This window comes from Podarcis cretensis, assembly GCF_951804945.1.
Source record: "Podarcis cretensis genome assembly, chromosome: 3".
Taxonomy (NCBI): Eukaryota; Metazoa; Chordata; class Lepidosauria; order Squamata; family Lacertidae; genus Podarcis; species Podarcis cretensis.
Genome location: NC_137172.1, coordinates 124634499 through 124656648, shown reverse-complemented (window position 1 = coordinate 124656648; position 22150 = coordinate 124634499). Strand labels below are relative to the sequence as shown.

The following is a 22150-nucleotide window of genomic DNA, read 5'->3' as shown; positions in this document are numbered from 1 at the left end:
GGGGAAAGCAAACCATTGGAAATGCCAGCCCCTCTTTCCACTGGTGGAAAACTCTTTCCATAAGCAAAACTCTGTTCACAATTGCATTGTGTGTGGTTCACAATAGCATTGTGTGACGGCGACAGTGAGCTATGCAAAATTAAATGTATTTTTCAAAGCTTTCTTTTAAAAAGCATTTTCACAGTGTGTTTTTATATGTGTGTAGATTCCACCACAGACACAGACAGACAGATGTGTGTAGGCGTCTCCCTCTGAGACAGAACTTTAAAATCCTTTCCATAGACTTGAATAGGGGTGAGGTTGTTGTTGTTGTTTAGTCGTTTAGTCGTGTCCGATTCTTCGTGACCCCATGGACCAGAGCACTCCAGGCCCTCCTGTCTTCCACTGCCCCCCTCAGTTTAGTCAAACTCATGTTTGTAGCTTCAAGAACACTGTCCAACCATCTCATCCTCTGGCGTCCCCTTCTCCTTGTGCCCTCCATCTTTCCCAACATCAGGGTCTTTTCCAGGGAGTCTTCTCTTCTCATGAGGTGGCCAAAGTATTGGAGCCTCAGCTTCAGGATCTGTCCTTCCAGTGAGCACTCAGGGCTGATTTCCTTAAGAATGGATAGGTTTGATCTTCTTGCAGTCCATGGGACTCTCAAGAGTCTCCTCCAGCACCAGAATTCAAAAGCATCAATTCTTCGGTGATCAGCCTTCTTTATGGTCCAGCTCTCACTTCCATACATCACTACTGGGATATATATACATCCAGTTCCTATTTAAGCAAATGCAAAGATGCAGCCTGGCAGAATTTCAGTTTCATTCTCTGGTGTGCTTTTTTCATACATTGATTTAATGTCTCATTTGGTTGGTTCACTTGGTTGATGACTGAAACTACAATCTAACACAGATGTTAGTCTCTATCCAGCACAGTTAAGCAGTGCGGTGAAACATGCTTATTACTGTGTTGGATTGTGGGTATAATGTCTTGCGGGTGACGAACACTTCCTTGACATTCTCAAGAAGTGCTTTCAGCAATGGTGATACTTTTCAGATTGCAAAACGCTAGAGCTGGTGAATGGGTCTTGAGAAAAATGAGACTAGGCGAACAGCATTTTCTCTATTATATAATTATTCAGTGAGTACCAAACTTACCAGTAATTAATCCACAAAGTAGCAGTTAAGAATTAAATCTGTGAGCCAGGAACCCACAAACTTACAAAGTAGCCCCAGTGGAGCCACTCACTCTCAGGACACCCCTCTGAAATAAGGAGGATAATTATGTCAGGGATATTGAAATACTGAACAGAGAAGCAGGGATACCTGCAGCCCTGCTTGCACACGTGACAATAATCGCATGGCAGAAGCCCCTGCTGAGCTCAGCCCCCTCTGGCAGCTCACAGTGGCCTTTCTTTCCAGTCCTGCATGCATTGGGGGCAAATGTTTGCATCTACCGAACCAGGGTTATAAGTTGTGCGGGGATCATGCTCCATCACCCAACTCATGGAGGGCTGGCAAGGGGGAGGCTAGTGGTGTGCCTGGGGGAGCAGGGCTTGGTGGCACATTTCTGCACATCCCTGCTCTCCTTCACATGACTGCTGTTGCACCTACAAATAGAGCAGAGCCTAAACAAAACTTGTACGTGAAGCCTTCGCAACACATGAAATGGGCTATATAAATTCTATTAGTTCACATCCCCTTTCAGTTTAATCTGAAATACTTGATCTGTTTTTATTCCTCTTATTTCTACTTTAGAACAAGAAATCTCTGAATTCAATAAGCCTGTCTCTACAGCTTGGCTTTTAATAATTTGCGTAATTTATGATGCCTCACTTTGTACATTTTCCTTCCACTGAATCTCAGCTGTTCAGGTATCATCACTCAATAAGCATACTGTGACTGTAATGCTTCTCACATGGATTGAATTGGATTTTATTGATGGCAAATGCTGTTTAATGTGCTTTCATGTAAAGAAGAAAAGAAGAAAAAGAAGCTTTTTACTGTGTGCTCCCTGGGAAGCCTTTGCACTGCATTACACTGTTTAATGTTTACACTTGTATGAAGCAGGGCCAGCATTTACAGATATGTGACAGGGGTAGGAGCCACAAAGGGGTCATTACCATCTCTAATTTTGATGATAAATTCTAATAATCTTGTTGGAATCAAAAGTCCACCACCCTTTCCCAAGAGAGTAATTCCCTAGTGTAAGAAGATGCTCCCAGGTGGATGTTTCAGTGGCATTGGATGAGGAGATGCTCTCTCAGTTTATGTCTTTGCACAGACATCATTGCAGAGGTGGGGAGGTGAAAAACTAGACCAGGGGTCAGCAAACCTTGGGCCGGTGTCTCCAGCGCCAATCGCATGGAGGAGCATGTGCCCATACGTGTACGCACACGCTATTTCCGGTGCACGTCCAGGTCAGAGGAGCACTGGAAATAGCTTGTGCACATGTGCACAGGCCTCCTCCAACCCGGATGTGCACCGGAAATAACGCTTGTGCATGCACAAATAATGCTATTTCCAGTGCTCCTCCAACCCGGAATTGGGCAGCCGCACAGCGCCGGTAAGAGCGGGCAGTGGCAGTGGGTGGCGGGGGTCGCCGCGGGCTGGATAAACGAGTCGCTCGGCCCTTATCCAGCCCGCGGACCTTAGTTTGAGGACCCCTGAACTAGACCAAATGCAACCAGTGACATTTTCATTTGCACAAAGTGGCATTTTTTGCGGGGGGGGGGGGGGAAGGTGTGCTGTCACTACAGACACTCTAAACTTAGACACCCCTTCCTTCCTTCCTTCCTTCCTTTACACGTACCTTTCCTGGCACTGTTGCAACTGCCTCCATTCAGCTTTAAGCCGAGTTTGGCTTCCTGCTGGTATGCTAACAAACCATGCAAAATGATGGGTGTCTCAAGTTAGGACCTCTCATAAGGTGTCACTTACGTGGTTTGTAAGCAAACCATGAAGCTGCACCACCTTTGCAGAAGTCTTTGCGTGTATCAGCATGGAAGCAACTGTAGAGGCAACTATGCTGGGAAATATACATGTGAAAGTGTCCTTGGGGAAAAGTAGCTGTTTGCCAGGAGCTTTCTCAGCTTAAAGCCTTTTCCCAGGTGTTTGTAGATAGGTAAGAGTTTATAGGCATTCATGTCTTTAAAAATGCTTAGAGAAGCAATTAATGCATTTCACGGCATGATAATTATGTTTTATCAAATCATTGTTGCATTTACACAAGGTTGAAATTTACAGACAGTTCAGCTAGCTTTGTCATTTTGCAATAATCATTGCTGGGAGCCAGTGTGATGTAGTGGTTAAGAGCACTAGTCTCGTAATCTGGGGGACCAGGTTCGCGTCTCCGCTCCTCCACATGCAGCTGCTGGGTGACCTTGGGCTAGTTACACTTCTTTGAAGTCTCTCAGCCCCACTCACCTCACAGAGTGTTTGTTGTGGGGGAGGAAGGGAAAGGAGAATGTTAGCCGCTTTGAGATTCCTTCGGGTAGTGATAAAGCGGGATATCAAATCCAAACATTTCTTCTTCTTCTGACCTGTTTTCACCTAAAAGGAGCTTGCTTCTAGTATGCCATCTTATTTTTGAAAAACACTGGGTCTCATTCCCAGAACTCCATCCCATTTCCCTTATCTCTGAAAAGTAGCCGGAGGTCACATATTTCACTAAGAAAGACTGATTTGTTATCAAAATCTGTAGTGTAGTCAGTTGCTATTTAACAACCAAATGCAATTCTTAGATTACAGTCTTGGACAGCTGACTTTGAATTGTGAGGATATACTGAGTGAAACCAATTAACAACAATCAATATTTCAATGAGGACTTATGGCTGCATGATATGCATGTACTTACATAATGGATAGAGGGACACCGGTGGCGCTGTGGATTAAACCACAGAGCCTAGGACTTGCCAATCAGAAGGTCGGCGGTTCGAATCCCCGTGACGGGGTGAGCTCCCGTTGCTCGGTCCCTGCTCCTGCCCACCTAGCAGTTTGAAAGCACGTCAAAGTGCAAGTAGATAAATAGGTACCGCTCTGGCGGGAAGGTAAACGGCATTTCTGTGCGCTGCTCTGGTTCGCCAGAAGTGGCTTAGTCATGCTGGCCACATGACCCGGAAGCTGTACGCCGGCTTCCTTCAGCCAATAAAGAGAGATGAGCACCGCAACTGGACCTAATGGTCAGGGGTCCTTTTACCTTTACATAATGGATATATTTGCAAACACATTTGTTTACCTTTTTATGCATAAGGCTATGTCAAAACATCACATGTGTATGCCCAAAATTGGATAGAGCAATGTGTCCTCCAGAGACCACGTGTTCTGCATGCACAAAGGCCAGATTATTCTTTTTTTTCCGTGGGGAGCTCCGAAAAATTAATAAATATAATTTGGATTATAATTTGGTCTTTTTTATTTTAGTTTTAATTTAAGTATTATGATTGGATATATTAACTGGATGTTTCTTATTGAAAAATCAATTAAAATGATTCTAAAAAATAAATAAATGCCAGATTGTCCTGAAGGCAGCAGGAGAACACCACTTGCCAAAACTCAGCCAGACTGGGTTGGGTCCGTCTTGGGATAGGCAACTGCCTGCATTGGGTTCCATGACATATGAAAGGTGTAAAAAATAAAATGATACCCTGATTTAGCTCACGGAAAAAGGCAGCTACCTCAAGGTAAAAAAATTCCCTTTAAAGTTCCTGTGGATGAGAACATTTTCAGTTCAGAGATGCCGGACTGTTTGGTACTTTTTCACAGTTTGAACTATTGAGACAGATTCTTGCATCCTGTCACTGTGTTTGAAGTTGGTATTTTATGTTATTTGATAAGTTGGTGAACTATCCCTGGCCAGGAGCCCACAATCAGCAAAGTGCAAGGCTTAACTGGGATATCCTGTAAAAAAATCTCTTTCATAGAGAAATATATTGCCTTAAAAACTGAATATACCCTGTTAACTAATCTTGTAAAATGTCCTAATAATTGAAAACATATGTAGATGCTCAAATTTTGACTGAAAGGCACCTTAAGAAAAGTCCTGGCAAAAAAATAAGTACACCTACTGTGTTTTGTGAACATTAATGGTAATTTATATTCAGGAGAATGTTTATATCTGTAACTACCTCCAAGATTCTAAAATGGTGTCTGTTGTGTATTCAGTGGTCTGTGTTTGCCTGAACTTGAGTCTGGACTAAGGATTCTGAGCTCCTGTGCTCTGATATCCAATCACAGACATTTCAGGATTTGGGCCTCTGCCATTGGCCCTTAAAGTATGAGTCATGATTTGCAGCTTGGAAGTTTAGACGGCCAATCACATGGGGGGTGGGAGTGGCCCAGGCCTTCAGAAATCTCTATAAGCAGTTGCTTTGCCTGTTGTCCAGTTCTGTTAGTTGAATAAAGGTTCTTGCTGTTATCACTGCGTCTTGCCTCATGAGAACCCACCGACACTTCAGTGTCTCTTAGATACTCCTTAGCTAAGACCCCTACTCTAAGGGAAAGAAGGGCCAAGCACTGGGAGATCCATAAGAAGATCTCCCACATGGGGACTGGGTTTTTCCCCTCATGGCATCTTTCTGACCCATGTCTCTCACTTCTTTCTCTCTCAAACACAAACCAAAGAAGCACTTTCCTTTTGCTTAACAAACTTTATATACCACTTGATTGTAATAAACCTCCAAGCAGTTCCCTCCTATCAAGGGAGCCGCTTCCCCTGACGCCCGATGTGTGCGATGGAAGTCAGGAAGCCACGTCACATGTTGACATCAGCCGGGTTCACTACACAATGTGCTGACGTGTCGCATGCACGCTGCATGGCATGTGCAAGTGAGGTGAAGCAAAGTGACTGCAGAATTCTGAGGGGGCCTAGACCCCGCCTTGAAACTTTTTTTGGCGGGCTTGGTCCCTCAGCCTCCCTAGATGGCACTCCTACCTCCTGTTGAGGGAAACATACAAATAAAAACGGGCAATTTCTATGGGATTTTGACACTGGAAATAAGGCTACAAGCAGAGGGCACAGTCCCCTGAGAAGACATGTGCCCGTCTCATGGACATGGACGTGAACCATGCAAGACCAGGGTGCCTGCAGTTCTTGTGCATGCCCCACAGAAATGTGCTAACAAAACAAGCTGGCTCATTTTTAAAAGCCATGTGCTTCAGAACTAGGCAAAATAAGCTAAATGTCACTTGTAGGAATGCTCAGGTGTCAGTCAGATGTGACACACAAGCAAGATCTATCCACTGAGTTGCCACAAAATGAATTGCTATTGCATGTAATGCCATAATAATCAACATCCTATCACCAGGAATGCCATTTAAGGAGAGGTTTGGGCATTTCCCACCTCCACCCCCACCCTGTTTCATGCCACAAACGAGTATTTCTGTGGAACAGGAACAGCTGTCTGTCCAACATCCTGACCAGACACTGCAAACTTGTTCCTGCAGAGTGTGTGCAGTGTAGTCTAAAGCAAAATGAACACCTCTAATCTGGGTAGATGAGCACCTCGCCAGCAGCACCTCCAGGGACTGAACTTCAGTTCTGCCAGTAGCTTCTGTGGCATAGCAACTGAAACACAACTTTTCCTGCTGCTCCTGCCGCTACCCTGCCTTGCCAGAGATACTCTGGGAATAGCGTTAGCATTCTGCTATTATGTCCACAATAGCAGAATGACACCAGTGTCTCCATGAAAGTAGGAGGGCAGGTGCCTCAGCTCCACTCAGTGACACTAGCAAAGCCTGTGGCTTCTAAACTGTATAATGAAGGAAGGGGGGAATGAAGAAGCCCACTACCTCTAATATTGGGAACCCACTCCCCTAATGGTGTTCCCCTTCCTTCCTCTCCCCCTTCTTCTTTGAGGAATCATCTCCACATCCATTTGTCTACTGAAGGACCCATAAATCTCAGCTACAGAATTTCTGTGAAGATTAATTGCTAGGTATGTTCTCTCACACCTAAGAGCTGGAAACACGGACCGTCAGTTGCATATTGGCAGGAAAGACTGTTGTTGTTATCTGCCAATGGTATCTTCTAACACGTGATTGGTTTCTGCTTCTCTTCCCCTCCCCAGGGGAGGATCTACTGCCTCTTCCAGTTGTGAGGAAGCGGGAGGTAAGGTGGCCTTGTCAAGGGAAATACAACAAACCAGATGGAGAGGAATTGGGGGTGATCTGGTCATCTCAACAAAATGTTTTTAGAAAAATGTTGGCCATGTCAACAAAATATTTTTAGAAAAAATGGAGAGCAGCAGTCATTCAAGACTTGGAAGGCTTTAAAAACAATACCTTACATGTTATGTACTGGGTTGAATAGGATCCAAACTGCAGCAGTCTGATTGGCCCTAGAACAATAGGATCCAAAAGGCAGCAGCCTGATTGGTCCTAGAACAATAGGATTCAGAATGCAGCAGTCTGATTGGTCCTAGAACAATGCAGCAGTATGATTGGTTGGCAGGAACTACCCAATCATGCTCCAGATAGAAGTGAATCCACAACCTGATTGGCTTACAGTAGAATTCCGGAATTAGCCAATCATGTGCAGCCCATTGTGTAAATAATGTATATAAAGCAGATACCTTGAGGGGACTTTCATTCATTCCTCCTCACCACTATGAGCTGAATAAAGAGCATGAAATCACTTTGTGACTCTGAGTATATTTCACTGGTGACGAGGATGGGATCCCACTGAGCTGACTGCCACACACAGCACCGCAGCACCGCCACCTGCCGCATCGCTGCCTCGCACCGTGTATCCAGGCTTCAGCTCCGGGACACAAGGAACTCAGAATGGCAACCAACAGCAGCTTCTCGCCGTTCAACCCAGCATCCGGAGACTGGGAAGCGTACGCCTCCCGTTTCACCTTCCTCCTAGAAGCCAAAGGGGTCACCGATGAAGAAGACGCCAAGAAGAGGGCAATATTCTTCAGCGTCTGCGGAGAGGAGACGTTTGAAATCGCCTGGGCTCTCCTTGCGCCTGAAGACGTCGCTACTGTTCCATACAAAACAATAATGGAACAGCTGAAGGGGCACTTTTCGCCGCAGCCCTCAGTGGTGGCTCGTCGAAATGCCTTCTAAGCAAAGCGGCAAGCCCCTGGGGAAACCATAACTGGGTTTGTGACCTCTCTCCGCCAAGCCGCCCGGTTCTGCAACTTCTCAGAGCTGGAGAACATGCATCGTGACCGCCTCGTCGGTGGCCTGAGGGATGAGAAGCTGCAACGACGCCTCTACGCTAAGAAGGACCTAACGTTCCAGGTCGCTCTGGAGGAGGCCCTGGCAACGGAAGCTGCCGAGAGGTCGACGCAAGAGGCACGGCCGAGCCAGCCATCCCAACCGAGGGTCCACCATGAAGACCTCACCGACGACTCAGGATCCAACAGGGAGGAGGTGCACCGAGTACAGCAGCGCACTCAAGCAGCCCACATACCACAGCTGCCTCGACGAGAAGGAGGGAACTGCGCAAGCTGCGGAGAAAGTCACGAGAGGAGGACCTGCCGTTTCCGCAACGCAGAGTGCAGGCAGTGCAGAAAATCGGGACACATCGCCCGGGTGTGTCGGGCTCAGCCCACCCGACGCCAGGCATCAGATGACCAATCCAAGAGCCCCAGGTCCCGGGGCCCAACGCACCAAGGCAACTCGACTGAGCTCACGGACTTCCAGGTATACCAGTTGCCCCACCCCAACGTAGAGAAAATTTATGTTGACGTACAGATAGAGGGGGCCCCATGCCGCATGGAGCTTGACACGGGTTCAACTCTATCCATAATCTCGGCAAGGACCTTAAGGAAACTGTGTCCTACTGGGGGTCCCAAACTCAGGCCGGCCCCATTCACCCTCCGGGACTTCCAGAAACGTAAGGTCCCCACTATGGGGGTGGGGACCTTCAGGGTGCAATACCGAGGGCGGACGCGGCAACTGGAATTGCTGGTGGTCAAGGGCCCCTACATTAGCTTACTGGGATTGGCATGGTTTGGACCACTGGGGCTAGCCGTCACCGGGGTGAACCACACTAGCTTACAAGTGGACGTGGACGCCATATGCAAGGAATTTCTGGGGGTTTTGGATGGGAAATTGGGACAGTATACGGGCCCCCCCATTGCTCTACAGCTTGACCCCGCAGTATGACCGGTCAGGCTCAAGGCCCGCCGGGTCCCATTCGCCCTGAAACCCCGTATAGACGAGGAATTGGACCGGCTTGTGGAGCAAGGAGTGCTGGAGCCGGTGCCTAATGCCCCCTGGGAAACCCCAATTGTCACACCCGTCAAGCCTAATGGTTCGGTCCGCATCTGCGCAGACTACAAATGTACCATAAACAAGGCCCTTACGGCCCATGCATACCCAGTGCCAGTGGTCAGCCATGTTCTTGCCACCCTGGCTGGGTCGAAAATTTTTGGCAAGCTGGACTTGGCCCAAGCATATCAACAGCTGCCAGTAGATGAGGCCACAGCAGAGGCACAGACAATTGTGACGCACAGAGGAGCATTCAGGGTAAAGCGGCTGCAATTCGGTATCAGCGTGGCACCAGGCATATTCCAGAATCTAATGGACTCTCTACTTAAAGGGATTCCTGGCGTCACCCCCTTCTTCGATGATGTGTTGATTGCCGGGCCCACACCAGAGGAGTTTGAGGACCGCCTCCGCACCGTTCTGCACCGTTTCCAGACGGCGGGTCTCAAGGTGAAGCGGGAAAAATGTCTACTAGGAGTGCCTCAGGTGGACTTTCTGGGATTTATGGTGGACGCAGAAGGGGTCCACCCGACTGGGGACAAGGTACGGGCCATTTGTGATGCCCCAGCGCCCAAGAACAAGACTGAACTTCAGGCCTTCTTGGGACTATTGAACTTTTACCATTCCTTCCTTCCCCACAAGGCGGCGGTAGCAGAGCCCCTACACAGACTCCTGGACAAGCGGGCCCCTTGGGTGTGGGGCCAGCGCCAGGAGGCCGCATTCCAGGCAGTCAAGGACTTGCTTGTCTCAAACTCGGTCTTGGCACACTTCGACGAGAGGCTGCCGGTGGTGCTAGCATGCGACGCCTCGCCCTATGGAATTGGCGCTGTCCTGGGACACCAACTCCCGGATGGAAGAGAGGTACCAGTGGCATACTTTTCCCAGACACTCAACGCAACCGAGCGGAACTACTCGCAAATCGACAAGGAGGGTCTGGCAATCGTGAAGGGAGTAAAAAAAATCCATGATTTCTTGTACGGTCACCGTGGTGACTGACCACAAGCCGTTGCTTGGCTTGTTTGCCCCTGAAAAGCAAACCCCCCAAGTGCTGTCTCCTCGCGTCCTCACCAGTATGCACTGATTCACCGTCCGGGGAAGGCGATGGGCCATGCGGACGCCCTCAGCAGGCTACCACTACCGGAAACAGGCCCCGACCCAGCACCTGCACAAGAGGTTATGAGCCTGGAGCTGCTTCCTGACCGCCCCATTCAGGCACAAGAAGTTGCACACCATTCCAAGAAAGATAAGGTCATCTCCCGGGTCCTGGACTGGGTGTGGAGGGGATGGCCCAGCAGCAGCCCCGGGCCAGAATTCGCTGGCTACACAACCTGCAAACATGAACTGTCGGCCCACAAGGGGTGCCTGTTATGGGGAAGCAGGGTCGTTGTTCCCCAGCCCCTCCGCAAAAGGGTCCTCACAGCCCTACACGAGACACACCCAGGGGTAGTAAGAATGAAGGCCCTTGCCAGGAGTTATGTGTGGTGGCCAGGGATCGACGGAGAGATAGAGGCCTGGGTCAAACACTGCCAGGCCTGCCAAGAATCCCGCCCAGATCCCCCAAGGGCCCCAGTCCAGTCCTGGGAGCCCGCCTGAGCACCATGGTCACGCCTGCATGTGGACTTCGCTGGCCCCTTTCAGGGGAAAACATTCTTCATAGTGGTGGACTCCTACACCAAATGGCTGGAAGTCGCACTGGTACCGTCCACTTCTACGTCCGCAGCCATCCGGGTACTACGCAGGCTGTTTGCAACCCACGGGCTCCCTGACACTCTCGTCTCAGACAACGGGACTGCATTTACGTCAGGAGAATTCCAAACCTTCACAACGCAGAACGCCATCCGCCACATCCGTTCGGCGCCATTCCACCCTGCCACCAATGGCCAAGCAGAACGCATGGTGCGGACCACCAAGGACACCCTTCGCCGTATGACACAAGGGGATTGGGAGTACCGCCTTGCCACATTCCTTCTAGCACAGCACAGCACCCCCAGCTCAACGACTGGCCGGAGCCCCGCTGAACTACTAATGGGTCGGCGCCTTGCAATCAGATTGGACCGCCTTCACCCCGATAGAGCTCAGGATGAGGCAGTGGTGGGGGAAGGCAAGAACCCCCGGACCTTCGAGGCTCAGGACCCAGTGTACGCAAAGAATTTTGGGGCAGGCCCAGCATGGGTACCCGCCACAGTCACCAGGGTCACTGGCCCCGTGTCGTATGAGGTGCTAACGGATGGGGGGCAATGCTGGCGCCGCCACTGCGACCAGATACGGCGACGATTCCCAGGAGAAAACCAGGAGGAGGAGGACAGGTCAGAGGAGTCCCAAGGGAACAGTGGGGCAGTGAGGCCCATAGAGCAGAAGGGGCCAGCAGGAGAGGCAGAATCAGTAAATACAGAGAGGACCTGCGAGGCCGAAAGGACACTGGAACCAGAACCACGACTGAGTGAGCCGGTTGCGCCAGACCAAACAGCCCCATCACAGCCAGCATCCTTGGAACACGAGCCAGAACCTGAACCCCGGACCAGGGAACACCCCAGGCCGCAACGCACACGTAGGCCGCCGGCGTACCTCGAGGACTATGAATGCGACCTCCCGGGCAGGACTGGAACTTAGAGGGGAGGGGTGTTATGTACTGGGTTGAATAGGATCCAAACTGCAGCAGTCTGATTGGCCCTAGAACAATAGGATCCAAAAGGCAGCAGCCTGATTGGTCCTAGAACAATAGGATTCAGAATGCAGCAGTCTGATTGGTCCTAGAACAATGCAGCAGTATGATTGGTTGGCAGGAACTACCCAATCATGCTCCAGATAGAAGTGAATCCACAACCTGATTGGCTTACAGTAGAATTCCGGAATTAGCCAATCATGTGCAGCCCATTGTGTAAATAATGTATATAAAGCAGATACCTTGAGGGGACTTTGATTCATTCCTCCTCACCCCTATGAGCTGAATAAAGAGCATGAAATCACTTTGCGACTCTGAGTATATTTCATTACAGGTCATTAATAAATTATTGGAAATAGTGTTCTAAAGAAACAGAAACCTCTGCATTCAAATTTTTTATAGCCACTTATTTTCAAGGATGATATATTAAAATGTTTATTTTTAAGCTAACCTGATCTCACATTGTTACTGTCAGCCAGTAACTTGAACTCTGATGCAAATAGTGCATTTACACCAGTCTGCAGTAGAGGCAAGAAAAAACAACACTCCTCTGCTGAAATTCTACCCTCCATAATACCCCCCCCCCCCCAATTTTAGAAGTTTGATTTCACTCAAAACAGAAGGCAAACCAAAGAAGCGGAGAGAAAAGGTAAAAGTAGTTATTTTAAGAAGAGCTGGGTCAGATCCAAAGGGCTTTTCCGCATGCAGAAGGTGTCTTCTGCTCATGAAATGTTGTTTTACGCCAAACACTAACTTTGTGTGAAGATGAGTGAAAGGAAACCTAATGTTTTTCCACTTGTGCAAGCTCTTCCATCGCCTCTCACACAAGTGGAAAAATGAATGCTGCTCAGTAATGTACCTGTTGTGTAAGGCTTTGTGAATTCTTCTGGAAGCTCTTGTGCAAGCCTTTGTGAAATGTGCCAGGGCTGCTAATGTTTTGCTCAGAGTTCTTTGGCTCTTGTGGGTTTTAATGTTTGTACAGTCAGCATGTGACTTGTGAAATGATGCTTTAAAAAAAAATCATACAGATTCACAAAACCTAGGTGTCAAGGGCAGAAAACATAAAGGAAAATCATGAGGCTAAGAACTGTGTGGACTATGTGGGGGATGGATGGGGGCAGGGACACTCAGAAGGCCGAGGTCTCCACTCAGCAACTAGTTCAAGCCGGGAGAGGAGCAGCAATGCTGTGTGCTAGGTTTTGCGTCTTGATGCTCTGATCTTGCTGCCAAACAGGGGTTTATAAAGCACAGGCCTCTGGAGATTTCTCATACTTTCTGGCTTATTCTCTTGGTGTTCATCTTAACTGAAGTCAGCTGTTCCCCTTTCTCACTTATCCAGGGTTTAGCAGTGAAGTGTTTAGCATCTGGTCTGGCTATTATTATAAAGAGAGAACATCCTGCTCTGTTGGGAGAACACCATCATTGGCAGCAAAAGGACACAGGCCCATTGCAGCCGCCAGGATTCCCAAGACTGGCCTGCATTCAGGTCTCCCACTGGCTTCCCCTCAGCAGACCAAAGAGGCACACCACGCTCGCCTTAACTGGCCAGAATTTCGTTTTACTTGCATTGTTATGCCCTTTATTCAGATCTCAGACAACGAAAATGTGTAGTTAACATTTGTTTGCTACAGTATGATGAAATCAAGCAAACCAAGGACAGTAGAAGTTTGTTTTCTGTTTTTATTCCTGACCACTGCGGAAATGAAAAAGTAAACAAAGCTCATGCCTGCATCAGCGTCCGGCCTCTCTCTAAAAACAACCACCACGACCAAGGCCAGATTAAGAATGATGACACCAACAGGCAAAGGCTGAAAGTCCCACTGAACTTTATGGCGCTTACAGCTGTGCAGGGTTGCCAACCTGAATGGGGGGGGGCAGGTAAGCTCTGCCCCACAGAATTGATCACATGACATAGCATACCATTTGACTGCCCATCAATTTTATTGGGGGGCCAAAGGGACCTTGTTGGCTCCTATGCATCTGGGTAGACATATGTAAGCTTGCACTACAAAAGTGGAGGCCACTTTTCACCTTAAAGAGCTGTTATCCTCATAGAATCAGGGTAAAAGTAGTCAAAACAACAATACCTTTGTTTATGCTTTTATTAAAATCTCATGATTTTGAAACCATTTCCACCTTTTAAAGGAAATGTCCTTAAAAATAGCGTTTTTTGCTTTGCCTTGTACTTTCACAAGGACGAAATTAGGTTTCTCTTTGTATTATAACCTGGTTCCATGCACATTTACAGAGAAAAGGGTCCATCAGCTGAACTATATTCCTGATTTAAGTGCTCATAAGATTGTAACCTAAGGAACTGAATGCTGCTTTAAGGGGGGGAAAGGTTGTTACCCTCAGTTGTAGGATTGTTACTCCCCCCTTATTCCTTTTAAGCACAGAATGATTAAGAAGGATTGCCTCTCCAGTCTAATTCTAATTAAGCAAGCACCCAATATCTGGACAGCAGTTTGGGCCCTTGAAGCTTCATGAGATGTGCACCATGCATCAGGATTAGTAGGGGTTTCATGCAACTGTGGTTAAAATGTTGGCAATCCTATTTTAAAATAGTAGCTTCTATCCTTCAAAAGCAGAAGGCACTCTCAGCCAAAGTGTGGTATGACATTTCAGAGCACACTGGCTCCAGTCAGCTCCAAGTCTATTTACAAATATAAACTAGAGATGTGGCAGAAGACAAAGAAGCAGGGAACAACATTAACAAAAAAGCAATTTTATTGAAAATGAGATTCAAACCTCAAAATTAATATTACAATCATGAGAGAATGCCAAACAAATTCAATTTACAGTTGCAACATACAATACAAATAATCCCTTTGAAGATAAAGTAAACCCTTCCACAATCGCTGTCTGCAGCACAAAGAAGAATGTGTTTGTACAATATGTGCATAAAAAGCAAATCTTGGACAACAGCAATTGGAGAAAAAAATGAATGAAATTAAAGCTTGTATTTACAGGAAATGCTACAAATATCATTTTGTTCCAGCAGAAATTCAAGACTGGTAAAACATATTTAAGTAAAAATAATGTGGAATGTTGCTTAGTGTACCTATGAAACAAAAATTACCGTAAAGATATGGTTTCTGGCTGTTCTGTTTAAAAGAATTGCAACAAAAATAAAGCAAGTAATTAAATGTAAACAGGCAAAATGTCAGGTAGAACATGCTGAAATGAAATGTATCTCAGACTTTTAAGATATTAGAAAACTTGGTTTTCTTTTATCTTTCCTCATTACTTGTATAGGTTTAAATTATTGCTTTTGTTCATGGCTTTTCTGTGATTCCTGATCAATTACTTCACCAGGACTCAAATGGCAGGCCCCAACAAAAAGATGGAGCAGTATTCCAGTAAACTAGACAGTGCAAAAGATTCCCCTCTGGAACAAAGCGTGGGGAGGCAGGGCAGGAGAGAAGGACCAGGAAATCCATGCTCATGGCGGCTGCCTCTGGGCAGGGCAGAAATAAATGGGGCACCTGCACCATTTTTAAGGGCTCTAAGGTGCTGGTGCCCAAGTAACTTTGGTTGCAATCCGACACACTTACACTGAAGTAACTCCAACTTCACTCAATGGAGATTATGAGATCTAATCCCAACCCTTCGATCAGCCTCATCTAAGGAAGGAGTTTGGAATTAAATTCTTTATTTATCTTTGGTATACTCTTTGAAAAAGCTTTGCACAAGCAGTTTAATACAATGGACTCCACAAACTGGACCAGCATTTCCACTTCTCAAAGAAGTAACTCCCATCCTTGAGATACTAAACACAGCCCAAAGGATCCCATGTTATGAATCGTCACACATTCCCATCCTGAATCACAAGAGAATGCAATTTGCAGGAGGGGTTTTGGGGGTGGGTGGGTGATATCTTAAAATGTGTGATATACATGAATAATTGCCAGTTCAAAACAAATGCAGAGTTAGGAGCAAAAATCATTTTGAACTTATTTATTTGTTTTCTTATTTATATTGTGTCATCAAGGAATCAGGTACCATCCCAGACTGAATACGAAGTTCCCTGCTGAGAGCTTAGGTCTAAAAAAAGAAAAGCAGACTAAATTAAAATGTGAGAGACCACAGAGAAGGGCCTTGTGCTTATCAAAGATGCTTGTGAATATTTTCCGCTGCCACCCCTTCAATTATAATTAATTCAGGCTTGTAAAATGAACCGGTTTTTTTCTGTGCAGTCATAATCACAGGGGATGAAATGGGCATATTTTGGGGCAAACATAACTGCACACCTGAGTGACTTGGAGTTTCAATCCCAAATGATCCAGTTTTAAAACGTGATGATACAGAAATATTACTGTAGGTACAGAACAAAGCAGGAAAATGATCTGTGCTGGATTAAATCCAGGAATATAAATCAGTATTCTAATTGTACAAGAACATCTTTCTTGCTTTCTTGCTTTTAAAATGTCTTTGGGTTGCTGCCTGCAGCCCCTGTAACAACACAAAAATATCCCTACAAAATTACTTAAGATGCATATAGTAAATCTTTAAAAAAGGCCCCTTTCAGCAATAAAAATAATGTACAAATATAGTACCTTTATTAAATATACAACAGCTTTTGCACTGGAAGTTCATTTTCTTTTCTTTTTCTGGTTTAATAAACGACAACCAGAAACCCACAAAACTTGAAATGTGTAACCAGACACTGGCTCTTTTAAGTGCTGCTGAAATGAACAAACTTATCTTACAGATACAAATAAATTGACAAGGGTATGCTTCAAGCTACCACAAATAATAAATAGGATCAATAATAGCTCCCGTCCTTGAAGGAAAAGTACACATCAGGAAAGTGTCTCTAACTGACAAAAAGGGTACTTGATATATAACCTTTAGAAGGTAAGTATTATTTTTTTCTAAAGAGCAAATGATTCATACCAAATTTTCAGGAACAATCCAGGGGAATGTGGAGTCTCTCTAATGGGCTGCCTTAGCAATCAGCAGATGATGAGTCTGATACTGTCCAATTATATTACGACCTTGCATAAGTAATTCACCATTTCTTATTGTTGGGTTGGCCAAAACGTAGCCCATACTTATCATTAGTTTCAGCAGCACCGCAGTCCAAAGAAAATTATGTTTGCTGAATGCAGTTGAGGCTAAAAGCAGTGCAAATGAGAAGATGGAAAAGGCTAGAGAGACAATGCAGTCTGGAAAGCTGACACTTCCTTTTAAAGGAGTCAAGCCGCAAATGGCTCTGCTTCATCCACAGTCCCACATCCTGCTTCAATTAAGCATGTGCATAAATCGGTTTCTGGAATCGAGTCTACGGTGCCCAATGAGCTTACTGTCCTCTGAAGTTTAAATAAGAATTCTCCAAACACTTCAGAATGTGTTGGATCTCAGGCACTTGTCAAGTAGCTAATCCTGCTTGTCATTCTGGCAAAAAAAGAGTTTGGAAGTGGTGGATGGATGGATGGATGGATGGATGGATGGATGGATGATGAGTCCCAGGTGTAAATGGGAACATGGCCTTAAGAGGACTTTCATTATCCATATTCACATTTGAACAATCAAATATTGACGCAAGCTGGTCCTGCTGAATTTAGATCTGCTTTGCAGTGGTTCATTTGTGCTTATTCCTTTGTAACCTGATGTTTAAAATATCAATTGATATACAGTATATGCATCATAACTAGTATTTGATACTAGATAAGACCCATAAGATTGGTCACTAATTTTGCTGGCATTTCATTTGGGATTTTATCCAGAATGCGTTGCCTGGGATCTAAGCACGGAGTACAGGAGTAAGACATCTGGCAGCAGCACTCACAAAACAACCCCCAGCCTTGGGGAGGGGCTGCAGCAGGGAGAGTGGAGACAAAGATCTTGCACATGAGAGCAGCACACACGGCGCATAGGACTTTGGTCCCCACCCATTCAATTTTGAGCAATGCTTTTCACTCATTCTGCTTCTCTTTCCAGTTCATTTCTGACAGATTAAAAAGGCAAAAGGCAACCAAATAACCAATAACATTTAAAACAGTATTTCCTTCATAAATTAAAACAATGTCCTATATCAAAGTTTCTTTGAGATGGAAGCATTTTTTATATATAAAAAAATCACATTGCAGCTGGTTTATATTGGAACTGCCTTTCAGAGTTCAGGCATAGCCTTGAGATTTTGTACCGCTAAAAGTCTGTCAGTATTTTTTAAAAAACAAACATTTTTAGAGACCTAAGTCATCATATCATTACATTAAGAAAACTTTAAAGGGATCAAATATCATTAAATAATTATAAATATTTCTTTAAAATTATATGACAATTCGTTTTTTTGCAAATAACCTCAATTTTTACATATTTATAACTTAATAAAATAAAACAAGATAGCCAGACACACATACTACCTAAACTGTTTTGGTTTGAGTAAGATATATTGCCATTATCTTTTGCTTCTTGCATAAGAAATTAGATTTCATTTTATTTTAGAGGGTCTCCCCCAATATATATATATTTTGGTTAACTGATCTAAGGCCAAAACAAAATCACATAAATGAATAGCACAAAGTAAACAAGGCTGCCTTGGTACCTTGTCGGCTGCTCTTTCAGTACAAAATAAGCCGTGCATCTTAAAAGTTCTTTCATCTGCTGCAAGGCTTTGATAATATGGTTGAAGAGCTACTGTAATCAGAAGATATTTTGGTATAAATAGGAGCACAAACACAAGTAGTGATAAGCACTGTGCATGCATAGGGGCCCTGCATATTGTATGGTTGCAACTGTACCTGAATTGCTTTTGTTTGTTCCAAAAAAGAAAAAGCACGGGCTTTGTCTTGAAAATTGGCAGGAGTCCATTTCTTCCCTCTTGGCAAAATAACTCACTAATTATTATTTTTTTAAATGTTTTACAAGAGTCTAGACATGGGCATCTTTCTGCACTGGAGTCAATATTTTTTAATATATATAACTCAGACAAATGTTTCCAAGAGGACAGTAAAATGTGCTTTGATCTACATTGATTGGAACTATGATGCTGGAAGGTCATTCTAACGTTGTATGCATGTACTAAGCTGTTATAACATCCCAGCTACACAGTTGTACATATCAAGAGAATCTATTCAAAGGAAAAGAAAAAAAACAGGCACTTTAAAATTAGCTGACTTTCTTTCTTTCTTTCTTTTTGGCTCACTGACTTTAGGCCGTGCAATAAACTTTCAGTATGGCCTCCAAACGGATTCATCCATTCTGCCACTAGAATTCAAGACTGTGGGGGAACTGCTGTGGCTTCCATCAGCCTCCACACCCTCATTCTGGTTAGGCAAGTTAGGGTTTAAGAGTGCGCTGCCGCCGTTGGAGGTGGTGGTACAGGGAGGCAGCATTCTGGAGGGGGAGCGATCTCCTCCTGGCACCATGGGGAACTGGTATGATCCTGACGATGTGCCGTAGTAGAGATAGGGAGTGCTGCTGGTCTGGAATGGTCCACTTTGATTTTGGGAGGAGCCTGGGTAAGGTGGTGGCAAGTAGGTGTGGTAATGAGTTGTGGATGACATACCCAATGACATGCCTGAGGTGACTGGCGGCGCATAAGTGAAGGTGCCTGGATAGTGCATTCGCGGGTTGGAGAAGCGGCTCTCAGTGAGGGATGAAAGGCTGGCAAACTGCCTGGGATCTGAAAATGGGCCCAGCTCGGAAGCACCTAAAAAATTATAACAAGACATGGGGGAAAGAAGGCTGTAAATATCCAATTTCTTTTTTTTCCCTCTGAAAAGTGATGATATAACTTTTTTAAAAGAAAGAAAGAAAGAAAGAAAGAAAGAAACCCATTTCTATTCTTGGTCCCCACAAGAATAGCAAATCATTCTATAGAAGCACTACAAGGAACACTTAGCGCCTTTTATTTCCAATCTGTGGTCATGAGAGTCCACTGTGACCAAATAGAGGTGCTCTCCATGGACAGATTTTTAATATTTATCAATGTAGTAAATTTCCTTCCAAATTTCCTTCCACTACACTTCTGGTCAAAATCCACACAAACCTCAACAGTTATCCATGAGAAATCTTGCAAATACTGAGTTGGTACCTACCGCTGCCCGTGGCACTCCCAGCCTTCCCCTGCTATAGACCTGGACTGCCCCAAAGTATTTTTATAAACAGACTGTGGTGTACAAGTCCATGTCATCCTCATATCTTAGCATTTATTATAGAGGGTAAACACAGTTTTGTCTGTGTGATGGAAACTGAGCATGAGTAAAGTAATTTTGGGCTCCTTTGAAATGGAAGGTTAAGTGCAATGGATATGGATTCTAGTTAGGAAACTGTCAGTGGCCGTTAACAGGCCGTTAACAGGGTTAAAATTCAGTGAAAAACCACCATGGGTCATTTTATGTGATACAATGTGCAGATGTGATGTTTCTCATCCCTTAACCATAGTTAAAGGGTCAGAAAAGAGTCACGAGTCTGTGTGTTCTTTCCACGTTCATGCAGATATTCTCCTTTATTGTAGTTTGCTATTATGTGTGCCATCAACATTAACTATGGTTAACAGCAACCAGATTGTGGTAATCTAGCATTTTAAACCCAGGTTCGAATCTCGTTATGAAGTGAGGAGCACCTTGGTTTAGTCATAGTCAACAATGTAATGAACTGTGCTTAAGAGGGTGAGGGCTGGAAAGCTATCCAGGAGGGAGAATGTAGGGAGAAGGAACGTAAGATTGTTGGCCCTCACACAGTGGAGGGGTAGAGTTTTATTTCTGTACTAGCCCACCATAGGAGAAAAACAAGGCTGAAAGGGCAAGAGGGCAAGTGTTTCATGAAAAACTATCAATATAGGTAAATTGTGTAGAAAATCACTGGCTAGTACCAATATCAAGAAGCTAGAAGAAGATTAAGAGAAAAATAAATTCAAATAGGCTATCTTTAAACTCTTGGTTAAAAAAAAAAAAGTATTTTTCAGGATACTTCAGGGTTATTTTCCCACCATCAAAATAAAAAGGCAATGCAATATGTCTGATCAACCATCTCAGACACAATGTCCAACTTTGCAGCTAGGAAGGTGGAACTTTCAATTAGTCAAAGAATACAATGTCAATAATTCTTGGCTTCATGGAATAATTTACTGTGGTCAAATAAGAAGCAGTCATTCAGTCAATCATTTTATCGGTTAACTGACTGCTATCCCAACTGTGGTAGGTTTCTCACTCAGCAAAATCTGGGGTATCCAAAACTAGTGCCGTCGAGTGAAAAGCGTTTTCAAGGTTCACTCCTTGTCTGCCACTGTGGTGGAAGCTGGAACATTTGAATGGCTTGTTAGGTAGAGCTGTCATGGGGAGTTATGTAGTGAAGACAGGCTAGGCTAGCAGACTAATCTAGTGGCTGCCCAGTCTAAATTCTTGCCTGTGCCTTAAACCTGGGGGCAGGAACACAGAGGGTCAGACCGTATAGAAATGGTTTTCTTCAGGGGATGGGGGAAATGGGTATTGAGGGTTAATCAATTACAGGGGCATTCAAGTGAGGAATGCAGATGGGGAAATGGAACCCATATAGTGAGAATCAGTTTGGTAGAATCTGGATAGAAAATTACACTGGTTTGAGATCTGGGAGGAAAACTAGCATTTGAGGATAAATTAATTTAAGGGGAATGGATTAGGGTTTGAGGCTCGAATCTCAGCTCTGCGCCATGCTTGCTTCTTGCCTTGTGTGGGTGATTTGTCATTCTGCCTCACTCGTTTTCTTTCTTCAAAATGCATGTTGTGGCAGCAAATGTGTGGTCAAATAAGGGTTTTTGTGTTTGTGGCTTTGATTCCACTTCTTTCTTGCACCTGTATACATGTAATTCAACATCCTACTACCAAGAGGGGCCAAAAAGAGTGTGACAAGCAGGACAAAAGGGCAACTGCCCTGTCCGTTTGCAGATTCTGGACAGGCAAGGAAGAGTTTTAGGTGGGAAAGGAAAATAAGAGTGGCATAGCAGAGTACTGCCCACTTTTTGAAGATTTGAGCCATCTTTGCTACCTGGCTACTTGCAATGTGGGAGAAACCTCTAGTTCATAAACAGGTATTGTTTAATGCAGAAAACAGCAACCGGTTCACCTCAGCAAACAGCAAACAGTCACCCAAACCTGAGGGTTTTGTGACTGTTCTTCCCAACGGCCTTGCTTGACAGTGGCATGAGATCATTACCAAGAGATATTGCCCTGAGAGTGGCAGCAGAGGATACATAGAGAACTATATCGTGGGACAATAATTAAATATAAATGGTAATAAATAAATAATTCTCTGATGCCTGCTGAAATAACTTTGCCATCAGACTTTAAATGCCAATCCAAATGTA

General features: G+C 45.0%; 1 protein-coding gene across 10 annotated transcripts in view; it reads right to left on the bottom strand.

Moving 5' to 3' along the window:
* Nucleotides 1–22150, bottom strand: part of RUNX2 (RUNX family transcription factor 2) — a gene marked incomplete at its 5' end in the record, with an annotated part of 221422 nt that overhangs the window by 32434 nt on the left and 166838 nt on the right. For 4 of the 10 annotated variants that reach the window (XM_079969877.1, XM_079969875.1, XM_079969871.1 and 1 more), the window contains one exon: nt 19373–19516. The exons of 4 other annotated variants lie outside the window; for them this stretch is intronic. In XM_079969877.1, coding sequence (XP_079826003.1) covers nt 19373–19516 — 144 coding nt within the window. Of the gene's footprint in view, nt 1–14568; nt 19517–22150 lie in introns of those variants that run through there. 2 more of the 10 variants (XM_079969880.1, XM_079969878.1) reach the window with 2 other exon arrangements.